The 21,031-nt window shown below is 35.5% G+C and overlaps 1 protein-coding gene across 2 annotated transcripts in view; it reads right to left on the bottom strand.

The window, feature by feature from the left end:
- Nucleotides 1–20,807, bottom strand: part of SPAG6 (sperm associated antigen 6) — a 59,979-nt gene extending 39,172 nt beyond the window's left edge. For both annotated transcript variants that reach the window (XM_069458826.1, XM_069458827.1), the window contains exons 1-4: nucleotides 20,783–20,807; nucleotides 20,596–20,691; nucleotides 5,217–5,383; nucleotides 1,141–1,324 (exon numbers count right to left, since the gene is read on the bottom strand). In XM_069458826.1, coding sequence (XP_069314927.1) covers nucleotides 1,141–1,324; nucleotides 5,217–5,383; nucleotides 20,596–20,691; nucleotides 20,783–20,807 — 472 coding nt within the window. The remainder of the gene's footprint in view (nucleotides 1–1,140; nucleotides 1,325–5,216; nucleotides 5,384–20,595; nucleotides 20,692–20,782) is intronic.
- Between the last annotated feature and the right edge of the window lie 224 nt (nucleotides 20,808–21,031).

The following is a 21,031-nucleotide window of genomic DNA, read 5'->3' as shown; positions in this document are numbered from 1 at the left end:
CTCTCTAAATTCTACTATCTTTCTCCATTTGACAGGGAGAGTAATTCCTACCTGAGGGTAGCTTCCATCAAAAGGAGATACTGCATCTGAAGCACACTGCACAGAGCCAAGCACACAGTAATGACTCCATACACAGTAGCTATTATTTCACACATACACATACACACTGAAAAATCTTCCTCTTTACACCACATCTCTGAAGTAACAACTATTTAGTTATCCCTTTTGCAGGTGAGGAAGTTAAGGTTCAGAAAGTTTAAAAGTCATGTCCAAGGTCACACAGCAACTAACAGTAGTGCTTAAACTCAAATTCAGATCCTAATGCCACAGTGTTCTTAATCACTTGGCTATATTGTTGCTTTACTCATTTTCCCCCTCTCAAACAATAACAGGTGTAAAAAGACATCTTCACTGATGTTTTAATATGTGGTTCATTGATTACTGGAAATCTGGTCATTTTGACATATGTTTGTTTTAAAACTGTATTTTCTTCTTATGTTACTTGTTCATAAGCAACTTCTGTAAAGTGTCAGGGGCAATTCTGTTCCCTGTCTATTTTTTCCTAATTGGGTGTATCCAGCACAACCTTCTCACAAGAGGCCCAGGTCCCTTATTGGTGGCTTCACTGAGCAGTCTGTTTACACGAGAAGGTGCTCCTTCTTCTCTTCCTCCTCCTTCCTGCCCAGTACGAGCAGAATATCAACATTTTCTAGGAAATTATATCCATATCTTTTCAACATCACTCACTCACAATATGACTCTTGGCCAGTTTGGAACACATATCATGAGTGAGAATGAAGCCCCAATGACCTCTTGAGCAGTGACAAACTAGAAGAATCTTTTTAACTGAACCAATTTACCAAGGCCTTTGGAAATCAATCCCACTCCTCTACCCCCTGCAGCCCTTCTCTCCTTTTCTCTCCCTCTTCAAATTTCCCTTCTGATAACTAAGATAAAGACTGAAATGTATAGGGTTTTTTTGTGAATATGTGATCCAAACAACTTGGCCATCATTAAAAATGTATCTCTCATAAGGCACAGAAACATCATTAAACCCCCATCTATGGTTTATTAAGCAAAACTAAATTTACCTAATAAATCTAAACTTTAATAATCCTGTTTTATAATATGCTCCATTACCTGCATTATGTCTTGCAATATATCCAAGTGCCCAGACTGCAGCCTCCTTGACTCCAGGGTCAAAATCTTCCAAGCATATCACCAGCGTATCTAGTGCTCCGCAATCAACTATTGCCTGAGCTAGCTGAGGAGAATGTTTACCAACTGCTCGTAACACAAAGGCAGCTGCTTTCTTGTAAAACCGCTATAAGAGTAAAATAGAAAAAACCCAAAATGAATTGAGCACTTACATGACCAAAATCTAAAATACACCAAGACCAACATAAAAATGACATGAATATAAATAAAGCTCAACAGCTTTTGAATATAAAAGATGAAAAACATCCGGCAAAATCAGTTTGATTATTTGATGTTCCCTCATTGCTTTTGTTCTGTAACTAAACTGAAATCCAGGTAAGTTTTAATACATTGCAAATGTTTTACTCTGAAGCGTGTATTTGGAAATTGTACAAAACCAAATATAAACATACTTTCCACAATTCATAAAATAATGAGATTTTATGTATCTATATTATACTGAAAGGTACTGTTTGACCCACTGGAACTCATAGATTGTTAGCATGTGCAACTAAACTCTCTGTTAACTAATTCATTTCCTTTGCTTGCCCTCCGTCTCTAAGCATGGTAGGCCTTTCATGACCTCAGCTAATCTTTCTGGTGTCCCAAGTTATCCTGAAATAACAACCATGTTCCAAGATGCACTTAAACAATCATCAAATAAACATGAAGGTAAAACATTTGTGATACATTTTTAAACTTTTCCTGGCAAATAAATATGCCAAACAATGGGATATAAGTGATTTTTTTCCTCTAGAAATGCTTTTTTTTAAGATAAAAGCAAATTACTTATCATTTGTAAATTTTAAACTGCTTCATATTTATATTTCCTATACATAAACTTTATCTGATTAAGGAATGAGAGAATGAAACAAACACAAAACCAACATGTTTCTCTTCATATCGCTAAAAAAATTAAATGTATAGAAAATATTTGGCTATAACACTGTTTTATAGTTAGCATAATGACAGCGATGGGCTATAAACTCTTCCTGTTATTAATAAAACTCAATTAATCTCCTATTTTATATTCTGAGTTTCCATTTCTTTATGGTGACCACTAAAAAGTGTCTAGGTGTCTATAGTACCTGTTCAAAAGCATTCTATTAGGTTACAATATTGATACAATAAAAATTATAGGAGAGAGAGAAAACATATCAAGTATATTTTTAACATAGTATACCTAAAAAATTGATATATGTTGCTAACCTAAGAAATATGCTATGTTAGTACTGATGTTTTGATCTGATATATTTTCCTTAGTTTCTTAAGTTATGTAAGTCACTAAATTTCTATTAACTTATATGAATAAAAATTAGAGTAGATTTTTAAAGGATGGAAAAGCATAACTTTCCATAAATTATTTTCTTATAATTGTGGAAAAATAATAGTTATATAATTATTTTCATTACCTTAAGCTAATTTTACTTTTTATACTACAGAATTGTCAAATTTACAGATAATTTATAGGTACCAATAGTCACTACTAACTATAGTACCTATAATTCACACTTTCTGATCTCATTCTCTCTTTATCCTAATTTTCACTTTCCCAAATTCCTAATACTCTTCCTCTCCTACTCCTCACCAAAAGAAATGCCTTAAAAAAAAATAGCAAAAGCAAAACCACAGGACTTTGTACCTCATAAAGAGGAAATTAAATCTCTGAGAAACGACTTAAGGTGGGTAGGTGAAGGGGCCAGAAGCTTGAGCATAAGGCTTCACATTTTTCACTGCCTCCTCCCTAGTGCCTTCTTGTCTCCTTAAAGTTAATGGATATTCACTCAGACTTTTTTTTTTACATTTTTTATTGATACATAATAATTGTACATATTCATGGAGTACGTTATATTTTGAGACAAGCATATAACATATAATGATCAAATCAGGGTAATTGGGACATGATTCACCTAAAACATTTATCATTGCTTTATGTGGGGAACATTTGAAAACTTCTAGCTATTCTGAAATATAATAAATTTTTGTTAACTATAGTTGCCCTATTGCACTATTGAACGCTAGAACTTTTTCCTTGTATTTAACAGTATTACTCCTTCACCAACACCTCTTCATTACCCTTTCCCACCACCCTTACCAACCTCTAGTAGCCACCATTCTATTCACTACCCCCTTGAGATCAATTTTCTTTTTAGGTCCCATATATGAGTGTGAAAATGCAATATTTGTCTTTCTGTGCCTGGTTTATTTCACTTAAAATAATGTCCTCCAGATTCATCCAACTTCTACTGAGAACCTTCTATGTGGGACACCAAAATACAGACCCCGCTCTCAAAGGAAAGAGCGGAGAGTTCAAGAGGAAGAAAGTCTAATGGTATTTGATGATAGAAGAAACATCCAAAGAAAAATAAAATTTCTGTGAGTCCTTGTAGAGCTATACCAGGCATTAGTAAATGACACTCCAATGTATAAAGATAAGGTAAATTTCTTCACAATTAGGATTTATTTTTATTCTAGTAAATAGCATAAAAATTACCATTTAAAACATTTTAAAGTGTATAATCCTGTAGAATTTAGTGCATTCACAATGTTGTACAATCATCACCACTGTCTAGTTCCAGAATATTTTCATCACCCCAACAAGAAACCCCTTACAAGTTAACCAGTCAGTTCCCATTCCCTTCTCCCCCCAGCCCTTGGCAATCACTAATCTGCTTCTGTCTCTATGGATCTGCATATTCTGAATATTTCATATAAGTGGAATCATACAATATGTGGCCTTTTGTGTCTGGCTTCTTTCACTTAGCATCATGTTTTTAAGGTTCATCCATGTTGTAGCATTTATCAGTACTTTATTCCTTTTTAGGACTGAATAGTAGTCCATGGTACACACAACATTTCATTTACACATTCGTCTGTGGATGGACTTGGGTTGTTTCCACATTTTGACTATTGTGAATAATGCTGCTATGAACATTTGTGTACAGGTTATTTTTGAGCATCTGTTTTCAATTCTTCTGTATATATAACTAGGAGTAGAATTGCTGAGTCATATGGTAACACTTGTTTAACTTATTGCAGACGTGCCAAACTGTATTTCACAGCAGCTGCACCATTTTACATTTCTACCAGCAATGCATGAGGGTTTCAATTTCTCCACATCATTGCCAACATTTGTTGTTTTCCTTTTTTTTTTATTATAGCTATCCTGATAGATGTGAAGTGATACCTCATTGTGGTTTTGATTTGCATTTTCTAATGACTAACACTGTTGCTCATATTTTCATATGCTTGTTGGCTATTTCCAGATATTCTTTAGAGAAATATCTATTCAAGTCCTTTTCCCATTTTTCAACTGGGTTGTTTACCTTTTTGTTACCCAAATAGGAATTTAATCTTAAAGACATATCAAGAAAGATCTATCCCTAGGTTATGATAAACTAATAGGATGGAATGAACAGCCCAAGATTCTGCCTACAGCAGGTCCTTAACCACTGTGGAAACTGAATAGGCAGCCCTGTATTAAATAGAGAGCGGCACTAGATAGGAGGGGGAAAAAATTGGGGCAATTTTAGATGATGCTTAAAAGAGGTGGCATGCCTGTATACTTGGTAAAAATGCTTTATCAAACATCTATTACACACATTCTCCCCTCCACTTGGTTGCTTCTCTACCCCTTGCTTCAAGGCCATCTCTTGCTGTTTTCATTAAGCAGATTTCACCTGCATATAAGGATTGCTGAAAGCAGCTATTTGCCTAGGGCCCTACACACCTCTCTAAGGCAGATCCAATAGCTTTGTTTAAATCTCCCATATGCAGAATACTGCTTTACCTATAATTTCCCCCCAAAATTTAAATTTATTTTCTCCTTGTATTTACAATAATGGACAAATGCTGGGTATCATCCCCAAAGCAAAATACCCTAGAGATATTATTACGTGCAGTTCAGAGAACTGAAGGTTGTATTAACACATTAATAATTCTAATGCCTTGTAACTGTACCCAAACTATCGAATTTTTAAAAATCTAAAACAAAAACTTATAACTTATTTAATTCTTACATTCTGTTCTGCCAGGGAATAAACAAGCTGTGGAAGAATGTCACCCTTCACAACTGCTTCTGCTAGGTCATCATTATAATTGGCCAATCTCCCAAGAGCCAAAGCAGCAGTCTGTTGAATTGTTGGGACCACATCCAGAAGAAGAGGCCGCAGCAAAGACATTACACCTGAGTTAAATCATGAACAGAAATCAGAAAAATTTACATTAAAAAGCAAACATACAATTCAGCATATACACAGACAAGAAAGTTAAGAGAAAAAAATCAGTAAATGTGAAAAAACTGGCCACGCACGGCAGCTCATGCCTCTAATCCTAGCACTTTGGGAGAAAGAGGCAGGAGGATTGCTTCAGGCCAGGAATTGGAGGTTGTAATGAGCTATGATGATGCCACTGCACTGTAGCCTGGACCACAGAGCGATACCCTGTATCAAAAACCAAAAACCCAAAAACTATCCTCTAAAAGCTAATGGAATATTGAGAAGCACCTAACTGGCCAAGACACAGAATAGTACAAGCTACAATTATTAAACAAGCAGCATAGCATGGAAATAAGAAAGGCTGTGGCTTTGATTAAGAGTTTAAGTCCCTGATTCAGCGAGTACTAGCTATATGATCTGATAGTGTTGTCATGAGGAATGCAGAGAAAGGCTGTGGAGTATATGGTACAATGCCTGACACATGGCAGGCAAAAGAGGAAAAACAAAGGCTAGGTTTCCCCCCAGCCTTTGCAAATCCCATCTTTCAAGGCTCATTTCAGGGCCTCCCATTCATGAAAGCCTGCATGAGTATTATCCCCTAATAAATTCCTTGAGATAAGGAAGTATAAGATATTATTAGCTCTCAGAGTATTCATCCTAAGGTTGAATACATAGTAGGTATATATCATCATCATCACAAGAGCAACAATAACAAAAGTAGCTTATATTTATCAGGCACTCACTATCTGCAAGCATTGTTCTAAGGACTTTTTTCCATGTTAATTCACTCAACTATCATAAAACTATGAAGCAGGGCCTATTATTATGTCTATTTTACAGATGAGGAAATAGAAGCTGAGAAAAGTTAACTGTCACACAACTAGTGAATGGTGGAGCAAAGTTAGAATTCAGACATTCTTTATTTATAATTGTTAAAGAAATAATAAATATTGACAATTGAGGAGGCAGCAAAAGAGAGACCAATAATAATAGAATTTTGGTCATTTTGCTGGACATTCTCTTTATATTAATTTTGTCTTACTATAAAATCTGCAAAAGAGTCAACTACTATTTCTGCTTTAATGATGCTGTCTTAGTCTAAGGTTATAAGAAAGGTAATGACAGAATTCAAATGAGAACAAAGTGCCCCTTGACTTTCTGAACTTAATTTATACCAGGCTATTCAATTCGATGTCATTACATCTTTTCTTTAAAAACATGTCCCAGTGATACATAAAAGCAAATATTACCAATATTCTCTCACAATGTTATATCCAGAAACATTTGAAATAGAATAAAAAGAAACCATTTACAATAACACTTAGATACCTGATCTTAGACAAAAGGCCTAGAAGTGATTCCAATGACACTTAGGATTAGAGCAAAATAAGAGAAAGAATACTACCAAATAACATAAGCAGAGAACAATGATGCTTATCACAGGCACATTTAATGATGTGACCTGTGGCTTCCTAGTTTCTAGTGCCATTTAGTCATCATTTTTCTGCCTAAATTGGCTAGGTTAGATTATCTTCTTTCAGGCCACAGTTGCAAGCATGAACCCCACACAGGCTGGCTGGCTCTGCAGGCCAGAGGGCTCCTGTTCACGCTTGGGTTGTAGCTCACGTTAAACAAACCCAATGTTGATGGGTGTTGTTTATATTATTATCTATACTTTTTGATAAATATAACTTCTCATATGTCACACAACAAAAAAAGTTTAAAGTACAGAATAAGGTATTAGAATAACTACAAATGTTAACATAGGTTATTTTAGGAAAGTTGGATTTAAAACAATTGTCTATCTCTTCTTTGTTGTTTGCTTTATTACTCGATTTTTTTGTTGTCGCTGTTGGTTTGTGTTTTTTTTTTTTTTTTTTTTGCTGTGGTAAAATATAAATAACATAAAAATAATGATTTTAACCATTTTTAAATGTGCAATTCAGTGGCATTAAGTAAGTTCACAAAGTTGGGTGACCATCACCCTAAGAACTGCCAAATTTTCCACAGCAGCTGCACCATTTTACATTCTATCAGCAAAGTACAAGGGTTCCAACCTTTTCACATCCTCACCAATATTTATTAGTTTCCATTTTTTAAAAATAATAGCCATCCTGATGGATGTGAAATGGTATCTCACTGTGGTTTTGATTTGCATTTCCCTCACACTAATGTTGGTTAGTGACTTTTTCTTATGCTTATTGGCCATTTGTATATCTTCTTTGGAGATATATCTATTCATGTCCTTTGCCCATTTTTGAATTGGGTTGTTTTTGTTGTCGTTGTTGAGTATTACTTGATTTTTTTTACAATGAATACGTGCCATTTTAATTAAAATAAGTCAATACCCTAAAAAAGAAAAGTTAAATTTGTTAACATATATTTAAAGTTTCATAATAAATGCATTAAAGAGGCCAAAAAATATGAAGTATGCTTAGAGAGCTATGATCGTGCCACTGCACTCCAGCCTGGGAAACAGAGCGAGACCCTGTCTCTAAAAATATAAAATAAAATAAAGTATGCTTAGAATAGTTTTAAAAGAATCATAATCATGTTTCATGTTATTTTTTCCTGATGATTCTGGTATTTCCTTTTTTTTTTTTTTTTGCCCACTTGATATGTGAAGGTAGTGGTTTATTGTCTTTTGAAATATAATTGGAAAGTCAATCCATACTGGGTTTTCATGTTGAATTATATTTTGAATTAAATCCAAAGAACTTCAAACTTTTATGTTAAAAATTTAAAGAGTGAATTAATTTATCTGGGGTTATAATATTTAATTATAAGTGTTTATTATTAGGTATAGTATTTAGCTAATCTACCACAAATCTTATTTTGGACCATTTCAGTCTACAATTTAGAGCTAAAATATTTTTCCCCCAAAAAGATATCTAACTAGTCTATGTACTAAAAGGAATTCCCTTATGTATTTTATCCATTTTTCTACTGCATTTGGCTCATGAAATATAAGGCCAATAAAATGACTCACAATTCTTTTCCTTCTATTTCTATATCTACAAGTCAGGCTTCTGCTCTACCATAATTTTCCTATATTCCTTAGTTCAGACAATAGCACAATGAGAATTTTGAAAAATTTCAAAATTTCCAAACTTAGAGAAGAGCCAAAGTGTCAGTTTGAAATATCTCTGTTTGAATAAGCTTATTCAATAAATGGCTTTGAAGTGGTCATTTTTATTGTTGAAGAAAATAAATTCTCAAAAATGTTGCCCCAAATTTCTAGTCCTTGAATTGCCTCTTAATGCTGCATAATTGCCAGTCCCCAAATACTTCTCTAAAGGGACATGTTTTTATCTCTTGCATAGATTAAGCATGAAGACTTTGTTATTCTAATTATAGGTTTGTCCTAAAAATACAGATAAAAATGTAAGAGGAACTGCATAAAAATGGTGACTAAATGAAAAAAGAAAGGAAGGAAGGAAGGCAGGCAGGCAGGCAGGCAGCATATATAACATATAAACAGAAAGTTTTCCTTACCTTCCTGTCCATTAGGAATTCAAAGATCCATGGTGAGTGAATGAATGAAAATTTAGAGTCCATAAATTACAGCAGTCTGAACAGTTGCTACAATAGCTGATGAACTATTGTAGTAAAGACCTCTAGTAAAGACCTAATGACATCATTGGGGTCTCCACTGAAGGATCCAACATGTACTATCTAATATTATATCCAATATGAAAAATAATAATTCATATACTCTAGTACCTATAAAACAATTCTGTCTGCTCTATAAAAACTGATAAAATAGGTGAAAATATTTTTGAAATTTAACTTAAGAATAAATCTTTACAATGCTCCCCCATACACACACATACACACACACACACACACACACACAAAATTTATAGCTTTGAGTTTCTTTTCTATTTTTCTTGTTCTAGTGTCATACTGAAAATTACTTCTAATAACTACATTGCAATTCAGTCACCAAGAAAAGTCAAAAAACAACCTCACTGATCCTGTCCACATTCATTCAAAAAATATACCAGGGTTAACACAGTAGCAAGCAGCAGGAATACATATATGAGTTAAGGCAGCACCTACTGTCAAGAAACTAATAGTCTAGTGGAGTAGATTATAAAATAGTCTCAAAATAATCATAACCCCTCCATTTAATTCCTCATAATACAACTTAGGCCAAATTACTTTGATTTTGCATGCCAATGGCATACAGAAATCATCACGAAGAAAAGGTCAAACTTTTCCAATGACATAAAAAAGAAAACCCATCCATTCTCATATTACATGCATATACTATATATATATATATATATATATATATAATATCAATCTGTTTTATAAAGATACTTAACATCTCAACTTTGCTCCTTTAAAAACAAGTGTCTGCAAACTGGGCTTTTGGTCCATTTAAGTCATAGTGAAGATTTCTTGTTGCCCTGGTTACCGGTTACCCCTTACCTGTTTTTTTTTTTCAAATTAAAAAAAAAATTTTTTTATTATTATGGTAAAATATATATAGCAAAATTTATCATTTTAACCATTTTAAGTATACAATTCAGAGGCATTAAGTAGTACATTTACAATGTTATACAACCAACATGATTATCTATTTCCAGAATTTTTATATCATCCCTAACCAAAACACTATGCCCCATTAAATAATAACTTCCCATTTCTCCCTAGTCCTATCCCTGGCAACCTCTATTCTATTTTCTGTCTCTATGATTTTGCCAAGTCTAAGTACCATATATAAGTAGAATCATGCAATATTTTTCCTTTTTTGTCTGGATTAATTCACTTAACATATTTTTAAGGTTCATCCACATTCTAGCATTTATCAGAATTTCACTCCTTTTTAAGCCTAAATAATATTCAGTTGTATGTATATACCATATTTTGTTTATCTATTCATCTGTTGAGGGACAAATAGGGTTTTTCTTTTTTCGCCCTTTGGCTATTGTGAAAAATGCTGCTATAAACATTGGTATAGAAGTATTCATTTGAGTCCCCACTTTCAATTCTTTTTGGGCATATATGTAGGAGTAGAACTGCTGGATCAAATGATTCTATGTTTAACTTTCTGAGGAACTGCCAAACTGTTTTCCACAGTGGTTTTATATTCCCACCAGCAAAGCACAAGGGTTTCAATTTTTCCACATCCTCATCAACATTTGTTATTTTTTGGTTTGGGTTGTTAGTTTTTGTTTTGTTTTTTTTCATGATAGCCATCCTAACAGACTTAAGTGGTATTTCATTGTGGTTTTGATTTGCATTTCCCTAGTGACTAGTGATTTTGATATCTTTTCATGCACTTATTGACCATATGTACATCTTTCTTGAAGAAATATAATCTACTCAAGGGCTTCACCCATTTTGAAATTGGATTATTTTGTTGTTGAGTTGTAGGAGTCCTTTACATATTCTGGATATTAATCTCTTAACAGATCTGTGCTTTGCAAATATTTTCTCCCATTCTGTGAGTTGTCTTTGCACTTTATCCTTTGACACCCTCTTTGTTTTTTTAGATTCAAATAAAGTGATTTCTACCATTTATTTTTTTACTTTCCAATTCTATTCAAAATTAACTAGCATAGACATAAAATATGTTAGATATTTGTTACTATAAATTTTACAAAGTTTCAAAAATTCAAATTCTAACAATATGCTCTATTTTAATCTAAAGCTACATTCTATGTGACCACTTACTATGAAACTGCTATTAGATAAGTTCATTCAAGTTTCAGAAGAAATAATTTTTGCATACAATTAACCAATCACATAGTAAAGGATTCACCTTTGCCTGTCAGTGTTACCATCTGACTCAGGCATTCTGTTTGGGGTCCAATGAGAATATAATAGAAACTTCATGCTTTAGAAACAGAATGAATCTCTTGCTCTGCTTGTTACATGACTGCCTATGGTGAGAGGCAACAGAGTGAGGTGATTAAAAGCATGAATCTAGAGGGAAACTGGGTTCAAATTTGGGCTTTGCCACTTCCTAGCTGTGAGGTTTGGCAAGGTTATTTAACATCTCTGCCTTAATTCTCTCATAGGTAAAGTGGTGACAAATACTAGGACTACTCATAAAGTTGTGGGAATTAAAAGAGTTAAAATTTCTAAAGTGCTAGAAAGATTAACTGGGACAAAATAAGCATCATCAAGTGCTTGATAAATAAAAGTACTAAAGCAAATTGGTTCCCTAAATTAACCATATTTTTCATCAACATTATTTTATTATTACTGAATGACTCATTAACTAATATCTTCCATTTTAATGAAGAAATATTAAAGGTTCTGTAGCCCCACAGATTCAACCTTTTTTATTATATGTTTTAGAATCACTATGGAATGAGTAATTCATTCAAGAAATATCTATTAAGATTACACGAAGTGTTGAAAATACAATTGTCCTTGATCTCAAGGAACTTATAAAGTGGTTGTGAGAGATAATTGCAGCACATTATGATGCGTACAACTACAGGAGAAGTAGAGGGTGCTCTGCAAACCCATAACAGAGCCTCTAACCCAGGCTATGATGGACATGGGGAGGCTCCCAGGAGGGAAGTGACACAGAGGTTACCATCTGAAGGCTCTCAGGCAGATTGCCTGCTGAAAACACTGGAAGAGGTGGAGAGGGGAAGGACTGGAGAGTATTGCAACCAGAAAGCACTGTGTAAACTGCATAAACAAAGCACAGAAACAAAAAGAGTTTGATAGGTTGATAAAACTGAGAATGCAGCATGACCATAGTGCAAGAGGGGAGACACGAGGCTGGAGAAAGAAAGCTAAGAGATAAATAGAGACAAAAGCCCTGAAGTGTGCAATAAACTATTTTAAGTATTTTGAATTTTATCTGAACATTAATGTCAATGCATTGACAAGATCAAATGTGCAGTCCATGAAGAAGGATTGCTTTCATCACAGTGGGAAGAAGGGATGACAAGGGATGAGATGGGAGGGAGGAAGATACTTAGGTAGCTATTGTAAATGAACAGGACTGAATATGAAAATAGACTGAAGAATAGCAATGGCAAAAAAAACAAAGGGTGGGGAGAAAAGTGAAATATGAGGAGATATTTAGAAGACAAACTGGTTATTGTGGAGACAGAGGAAGCAGAGATACTTCAAAGTTTCTGGTATGGGCAAGGATGCATGTTTGTACAGACTGTTGAAGAAGCCTCAATAAATTCACACTGGCCTGAAACAAAGTAGGAGGGGTGAAGGGGCAAGAGATAAAGTTGGTTGGGGGCGGATCAAATTTGGCTGTCGGCCAAATTGAGATTTTCTGATTTTTATTCTAAGGCAAATGGGAAGCCATTGGGGAGCTTACCGCAATCACTGACGTGTGGACATCCCAAACATACTTCAACCTCAACATTGCTGAAAAGCGAACTCACCATTTCCCTCCGTTTTCTCTATCCCCTTCCTCTGTGAATGAACAACGCTAATGTGTCTAAGCAACCAGAAGCCGGGAAGTCTTCTTGAACTCATCCCTCTTCTCACCTGACCCTGCCTCCTTCTCCTGAGTCCTGCAGACTTTACCTCTTTAACATTTCTTATTCAACATGATGGCTACATAAATAAGGTACACTTGGTCTTCCGGATCCCATTTTAACCACCACCAATCTATTGTCCACACTACTGCCAAAAATATCTTTCAAAAACACAAACTGGATCACATCAATCCTCCAGGTAAAACCTTCAATAGCTTTCCATCAATTTCAGGAGAAATCCAAACTTCCTATGAGGTCTTTCATAATTAGGCCTGTTTTCCTCTTCAGCCACAACCAACCTTCCTCTCCTTGCCCAAGTATCCCAAGCTCCAGCCATTCTCAAACACTGGCCTTTTCCATCCAGTACCACCTTTTCTCTTGTCTTTGAGCTTTTGCACATAATGTTCCCTCTGCCTGAATGCAGTTTCATCTGGCGAACTCCTAGGAAATTCAGCACAGATGACACCTTCTCCTAGATATCTTCCTTGAACAGCACCCCTCATTCCCAAATCGTGAGTTAGGTGCCCTGCAAATAAATAGCAATTTATTTCTGTATCTCTCCATTAGTAAATAAGCTCTGTAAGCACAGAGACTATGCCTTCTATTTTTGCATGATCAACATCTAATCATCCGTCTGGTACTTGGACACTCAATAAATGTTCATTGAATGATGAATGAACCAACTGTGAAAATTAATGTGCAATTTCCTCTTTTTTCAGGTAAATTTTAATTAAAAACAAAATGGGTAATATTATGCTCACAGTTGTTTTATTTTTAGGTACAAGAAGTCAGGTACACCGACTGGCACTATTACCATAGATGCTTTAGGTAACTCAAATGGGTCATTTAAACTACTCCCTTCACCTAAAAATCACCCCATAAAGGCAAAATTCTGTTTTCATTGGAAAGTCTTCTAGAGAGCTACCAATTCTGAATTAGTCCTGTCTTCTCCTACTAATGTGTTTTCTCTTTTACAGTAAATACCTATTATATCCATCTGTCTGCAGAAGACTAGGAGCAGGAATGGGGCAGCACAGAGAGCAAATAGAACAGGACGAAAAGGATTATCTGCTCCAAGAGGCTTCATGTGTAACATTTGAAGAGAAAATATTTGGAAGATAGTTGAAACTCTATCTTCAGATAGAATTAATTTTTTACTTTATTCATACCTCACTATTCCAAACATTTTGAGATAGTTTACTCTAAAAGATATGTATACAAGATGTATACAGGCTCTCCTATGTAGCGGGGAAGGGAACCGATAATTTTATTAGAAACACAGGTTAAGGATAGTTACTGCAATTGAGCTCTGAACCCAGCACTGAGTTTCCTGGCAGGAACATTAAAAAGGGAAGAAACTTAAAAAATAAAAGGGAGCAAGAACAAATTTTTTCTGAAATTTCATATCTAGCACCTAGCTTGCCATATAATCATTCATAAATATCCATTGAATAAACAAATGTATCTTTATATTTTAAAAAATTTGGCTAGGCTCAGTGGCTCACATCTGTAATTTTAGCACTTTTGGAGGCTGAGGTGGGAGCATTGTTTGAGGCTAGGAATTTGAGACCAGCCTGGGCAACATAGCAAGACTCCATCTCTACAAAAAATAAGAAAAATTAGCTGGGTATGGTGGTGAGCGCCTGTAATCCCAGCTACTTAGGAGGCTGAGAAAGGAGAATCACTTGAGTCCAGGAGTTTGAGGCTGTAGTGAGCTATGATTGTACCTCTGCACTCTAGCCTGGGTGGCAAAGCAAGGCCTTGTCCCTAAGAAAAATAAAATAAAATAAAAATTTTTTAAAATTTAACAACAAGATGGACAATATCTTCACTGATAGACTTAAAAAAGCTATGGGAAAATCAAAGTGTCTTTTTTTTTAAATAAGTCCTCATTTTTTTAAGAAAAATGGTATATAACTAAGTCTACAAAGACATTTCTATGAAAAACTAATATAATCTAGTCTATGTACATACTTTAATAGTAATTCTAACTTGACAGTATAGAACTTAAATATTTAGAAAAATGGATAGATATCATTTCCTTTGGAGACACCCAGGTGTGTGCACACACACATACACACACCACTATCACTTGTTTTCAGCAAAGTTTTTCATAGAACCTGAATAAAGAATAAATTTTAAATTGAGCCATCCTTATGTAGATGTATGAAGAGTATAGCAAAATCAATATTTCACTTTGAAAATGAGAGAAGTCTGACTTCACATGAACCATCCCACCCACCACAAGGCAAGGCCAAAATTTTTCTCAGGATCTAGCCCTGGATTTCTCCTAGGGCCAGCACAAATACTCAAAAGAAATCCCAAAGTTCTACCCCCAATGAACAAGGAAAAGTACTTCACACAAAGACATGATTTAAAAAGGGAAGAAGTGTCAAGTATATACTCACATCAATTAACCAACAAATATCAAGTACTTCCCTCTTCCCTGTACTCTACCTCATGTGTTCCCAAAAGCCCAGAAGAGCAGTCAGGAAATCACAGGGCAGCTGACGGTCCTGGACTCTGAATAAGTCTCCTCTAGACCCTTGCTGATCCAGGCAGGCTCTCAGTCCAACCACTTTCTGAAGTGCTATCTTAGTTCTCAACTCCCACCGGATTAGGCTATTCCCTGGGTGCTTTCAAAGAGCTCCTGGTTTGATAAGACTCTTCTTAGGAGCTTGAGGAAGCCAAAAGGTCTTTTGGAGCTCTGAAGCCAGCTTAAACCCTAAATACCATTTCTACTTCCTCAAACCTCCAGGTATTTATCAATTAAAGTTGGTCCTCCATATCTGGCCTCCACTCAAATTCCCATGATGTTCCTCAAGCAGACCTCAACAGCCACCAAGTTTCAAAATTACTGGACAGCCACTAGTACCCAAAGACCTAAACAGAGCACTTATTTCAATAGTTAACATCAAAGTTTATTAGGAACTGCTAGAACCATCTAAAAATAATTTCCTAATACCTATAAGGTAAAGTAGAAATAGCACAAGATGAGGCAGCAATTAAGGAATGGGTTCTAGTCCCAGTCTGGCCACTAACTCACTTTGTGAAGAAGGCAATTATCCAACCTCCTTTGGGCTAAAGTATCCACACTATTCTACTAACCTGAGCTATTATAAGAATCTAATGTTTTAAGAGACGTGAAAACAATTACTCCTTCAAAAAACAACTTCAAAAAACTTTTCTCCTTCATTCAATTACTCCTTCCTATTTAAACATTTTGAACTTCTACTCTCTGCTAAGGATTATGCTATGCATGGAATTTATGGTTAGTAGGGAAAACAGAAACTAAATAATTACAATTGTGATAAGTACTATGAAAGAGAAATACTAGCACCAAGGGTAGCATACATTAAGAGACTTAATTTACTGTGAGGACTCAGGGAAGGCTTCCTTGAGGAATCAACACCAAAACAGAGCCATAAAGAATAAGTAGAAATTAGTTTGGTAAAGAAGCGTAAGGTAAGATTCCAGGCAGAAATGCAAAGGCCCTGAAGCAACATTCAAATGTAAAGTGGAATTATGTAATACTTAAATAACTTTTCAAAAACTTTTGAAAAAAATCAAAAATTTAATCTGTAACATTAAAATTTAACCCACAAAATTTGCCATTTCTAAGCCCTACCCTCCTGCAGGCTCATCGACAGCTTGGATTTTTTTTTTTAATCGTCCAACTTTTCCTAAGAAAACAATAACAGCCTAGTCCTTGCTCTATTATTTTCTGCTATGTACCAATGCTTAGATAACAAAACAGATAAATGTTCATGTAGAAACAGTGTTTTGGAACAGAATAAAATTCTGAATAAGCTTTTGTTTTTAGGACATATCATTAGGTACGTACAAGTTCAGAATTTTTATAGCCCCCTGTCATATTTTCCACTTAAGCATATGTAAAAAACCTCTCTAGCCCTATCTTTTTTTTTTTTTAATTTTTTTATTTCAGTACATTTACAGGGGTACAAATGTTTAGGTTACATATATTGCCTTTGCCCCACCCGAGTCAGAGCTTCAAGCATGTCCATCCCCCTCTATCCCTATCTTTACAAAGAACTCAGTGCTTTGAGTTAATTATCTTTTACATTCACAATTGTAAGACTCTTTTTATATAGACAAAATATGTCAAACTAAAATAGCATGACTGGTCAAATTTTTTGAAGTTGCTCTGCTAATTTTCTTTTCAATTTCAATATCCTTTGGAACAGCAGGTTTTGTAAGAGGATCATGGTACATGTACATACAATGATATATTTTAAATACATTATATTAATAAATGCATATTAGGGGCTTTTCCTTCTCATAGCTTCTTGAGGTACTAAATAGATAATCTGAAGATTTTCACACTGCTCTAGATCCAGACACATGTAATCTAAAATCATTTTATGTCAACAACATATATTACTTTTCTTGAATTCTAAACCCATTAAATTGCCTCAATCTGCAGATTAGCTTCATGCAATGCATAGTGTCATGCAAACTTCTTTATTCCTACTCTTCTGAAAATGTGCATAACTACTGATTTGCCACGTTTTAGTGTTTTAATATAGGTTATATACAAAATTATTCCCCCATTTATATAAATAGCTGATTCAAAAGAAGTTTATTTTATATAGCTAGGCAGTTTAAAAACAATTTTCTTGGAGCTTTTATTAGCTTACTTCAGAAGACCTCCTAAACAGACCTAAGAGTGGCCTGGTATTCCATTATGCCACAAAACATGTTTCTTACATTTTACAACTAACCAACCACCTCCAGTTGCTGAAATTTTACAATTGGTAGAAGTAACAATGTATTATTATTTCTACTATTACAGTCATGTGTTACTAATTATTCAGAGAAGGGAAGTATCAAAATACACTTTTAAATAGCTACAAGATGTAACAGTTCAAGCATATATAGAGTTTGAGTGTACATAAATAAATCTTAAACATTAAACTTTTAAATTTTTCATATATTTTCTTTTAGAAGAAATAAAACCTCAATGAGAAAAAAAAAAACCCTTGAGGTTACAGATACTTTTTACACAGTTCTTTTAGTAACAATTTTGATTAGAAATCGAACTTATTCTTTTCTAAACACTGAAGATGAGAGATCTTGCAACACTTTGTCTGCTTTGTGTAATTACTTTGGACATATTCAATAAAGCAATTTCTCTTACTAGAACATCAAAAACAATAAAAAAAGATCAGAGATTTAAAATGAACTTAAACTCTGTTGATAATTTTCAACTTTAATATTCACTTAACAAAAAATGAACTGAAAAATTTTGAACAAGAGTAACTGCTTTGATCATGATGCCTATACAGAAAATATTTTTCACATTATTTTGGATCCATGATACATACTTACGTAAACAAGATATTGTGAGGGAGGGAAATAAGAAAACAAAATAAAATCCTCCCAGATATGTGGACAGTATGTCAAAGTCAGGAGTAAAACACATTGGTATGTTATGCTACTAAAATGAAAGCATTTGACTGAAAAAAACCTTGATCATTATATATAATAGAGACATATATATTGTGACTCATTCAAAAACATTTTTAAATGCCTGGTGATTTTTTTTAAAAAGAATGAACCATTTGAATGGTTAAGTAAATTGACTATAAAGAAATAAAACCTTTCATAATAAAGTATATAGGTTATTTTTTAATTAAAAATAACTATATGGGAATATGCATTATCTGTCTCTATTTAACATTACTAAGGGAATTATTAAATCTACATAACATGAAATATGTTAAAATAAGTTCCTCAGGAAAAGAAAAATCTTAGCATGCTATCAGATATTAGTTAAATACAGAGAATTTCAAAACATTAAGTTATATTCCTTTTGTATTCCATTCCTTCATAAGCCAGACTGTAAGTGTAGAATCTCATATCTAAGCCACTTATACTTTGGTGATAACTTAGCCTGCCAATTTAGATTAAATGCCATAATATCCTCCATATTGTACTCTTATGGGAAGAGATAATGTGCTACTACTCACTAAAAGGTGATCCCTCATATCTTAAGTGTTATATATTCTTCAATATTTCAGTATTAAATTTTTAAATTAACATCAATTGTTTTCCCATTTTTAAAAATAAAATTTTTTTGGCTGTACACATATTGTCTAGAAAGTAAACTTTTGTAAATAGTTAAGTGTCCATTCACAAAAGCCACTGGATAGGACTGAGAGAAAAAATGTAAAAAGTAACTGTATTAAAAAAAGTAATGTGCTCTAATAAACTTAACTTAGTATACATGAAATACTGTGTCCCCACTATTGTTCTGGGTACTTTGAGGAATAAGAGTACATACATACACATACACATACACTCACACATACAGAAAAAAATTAATCCATGTGAAACAACTACAGAACAAAAGATTATCAATTCTGAAATGACAAAATTTTAGAAATGGAGAACAGATTAGTGGTTGTCCAGTATTAGGGACAGCAGGAGGTGGGTGTAGTTATAAAAGGGCAACACAAAAGATCCTTGTGATGATGAAAGTCTTCTGTATCTTGGCTGTGGTGGTGGACAGTGGACATACATGGACTAAAATTACATAGAATAACACACACACATACAAGTAGGGAAACCTGAATAACATCAATGGATTTTTATCAATGTCAACATCCAGGATCTCTCTGTATTATTCTTCACAACTGTATGTGAATCTGTAATTGTCTCAAACTAAAAAGTTTTATGCATGATTATAAAATATACTTTCTCCATTCTAAATACACAGCCCTCAATAGAAATACACAAGGAATAAATGCCAAAATCCCAGTGATAAAAGAAATTACCACAGAGGTACAGCAGTAATTCCCCTCAAAGAAACCCAGAGTAAATATTATGTCTGAATATTCTCTGTCAATATGTTCTCAATTTTCTTTTAACTATGTGTTAATTTACAGTAGTTTTAAAGATCGTATCTTATAAACTGGAGATTTCTCTTGACACAGTAGTTATAAAATGTGGTGGACTCATCTTTAGTCAAATAGAGAGAGAGAGAGAACCACCATTATCTTCTCTATCCCTTTCTCTCTCTCATCTCTATCTCTCTAGCTTTCTCTCTCTATTTCTTTCTCTTTTTTCCCCTCCCTCCTGAGAAAGAGTTCGTTTGGACTGAGGGGTAGAATGAGAGCACGTAAGAATTTCGCGAAGTCTGGTCTTTATCTATTTTGAATCTCTTGGAAAAGATTCAAACATCATTCTCTTCCACTAACGCAAGACGAGAAATAATGTGTAAACCACTCTGGAATTCCTTTGCTGTGAGGAAGTCGAAGGTGACCAAAGGCAGGGTGACATGCAACCGCACCCAGATAAAACGGGTCTGAGTAGGGTAGATTTTCATTTCTGTGAAATGACTTCCAGGCAATTCCTATGGCCTCGAATTTCAACCTGCCACTTGTCCGATTGCGATGAGGATGGAAATGAGGACATCAAGCCCCTCTCACACCCATCTGGAAGCTTCACCCTCTCTCAGCCTCCCCCTCAAAGACCGGCTAAACAGACTGGATGCTTCTGCGGTCACTGCCGCTTCCCCAAAGCTCAGCCGGCAGGGGCGAGCCTGGGGGACCGGGGACTCGGGGCCAGGCAAGGCCAGGGATGCCGGGCGGGGAACAAGGCAGGGCTGAGGGCGCGGGGGTCCAAGGCCCGGAGTGACAGGAGAGGCCAACAGCACCGAGCGACGCGGGTTCGGGGTGAGGGCTCACCCGCATTCTGCAGCGTCTCGATGTTTTGGGGTCTGGTCGCCAGCTCCGCCACCATCTGCACGAACTGGGACCGGGCTTTCTGGTACTGCTCGAACACTGTGGAGGAGAGACTCGGTGGAGCTGCCGGGTCGCCCCCGTCGGTCCCGCCGCCGGCCCGTCGGGGCGCCCCGCCCGCCCGGAGCCCTACCTTGCAGCACCTGCCTCTGACTCATGGCGCCCGCGGCCGCTCTGCGCCCCGACCAGCTCCGCGGCGACGTGGCCCGTCCGCGCCCACCCTGTGAGTCCGCCAGGGGGGACGACAGCGGCAACCGCTCGGCCTCCGACGGGATCTGTCCTTCTGTGTACCCGCGTCTCCCGGGCAACCGACCGGAACCGGAACGCGGCCGTCTCGCGGCAACGGCCAGGCCCGGGCGTGACGTCACAGTCGCGGTGCCCG

Source organism: Eulemur rufifrons, chromosome 25 (assembly GCF_041146395.1).
Source record: "Eulemur rufifrons isolate Redbay chromosome 25, OSU_ERuf_1, whole genome shotgun sequence".
Taxonomy (NCBI): domain Eukaryota; kingdom Metazoa; phylum Chordata; class Mammalia; order Primates; family Lemuridae; genus Eulemur; species Eulemur rufifrons.
Note: the sequence above shows the minus strand (reverse complement) of the source record. Positions and strands in the feature narration are given on the sequence as shown.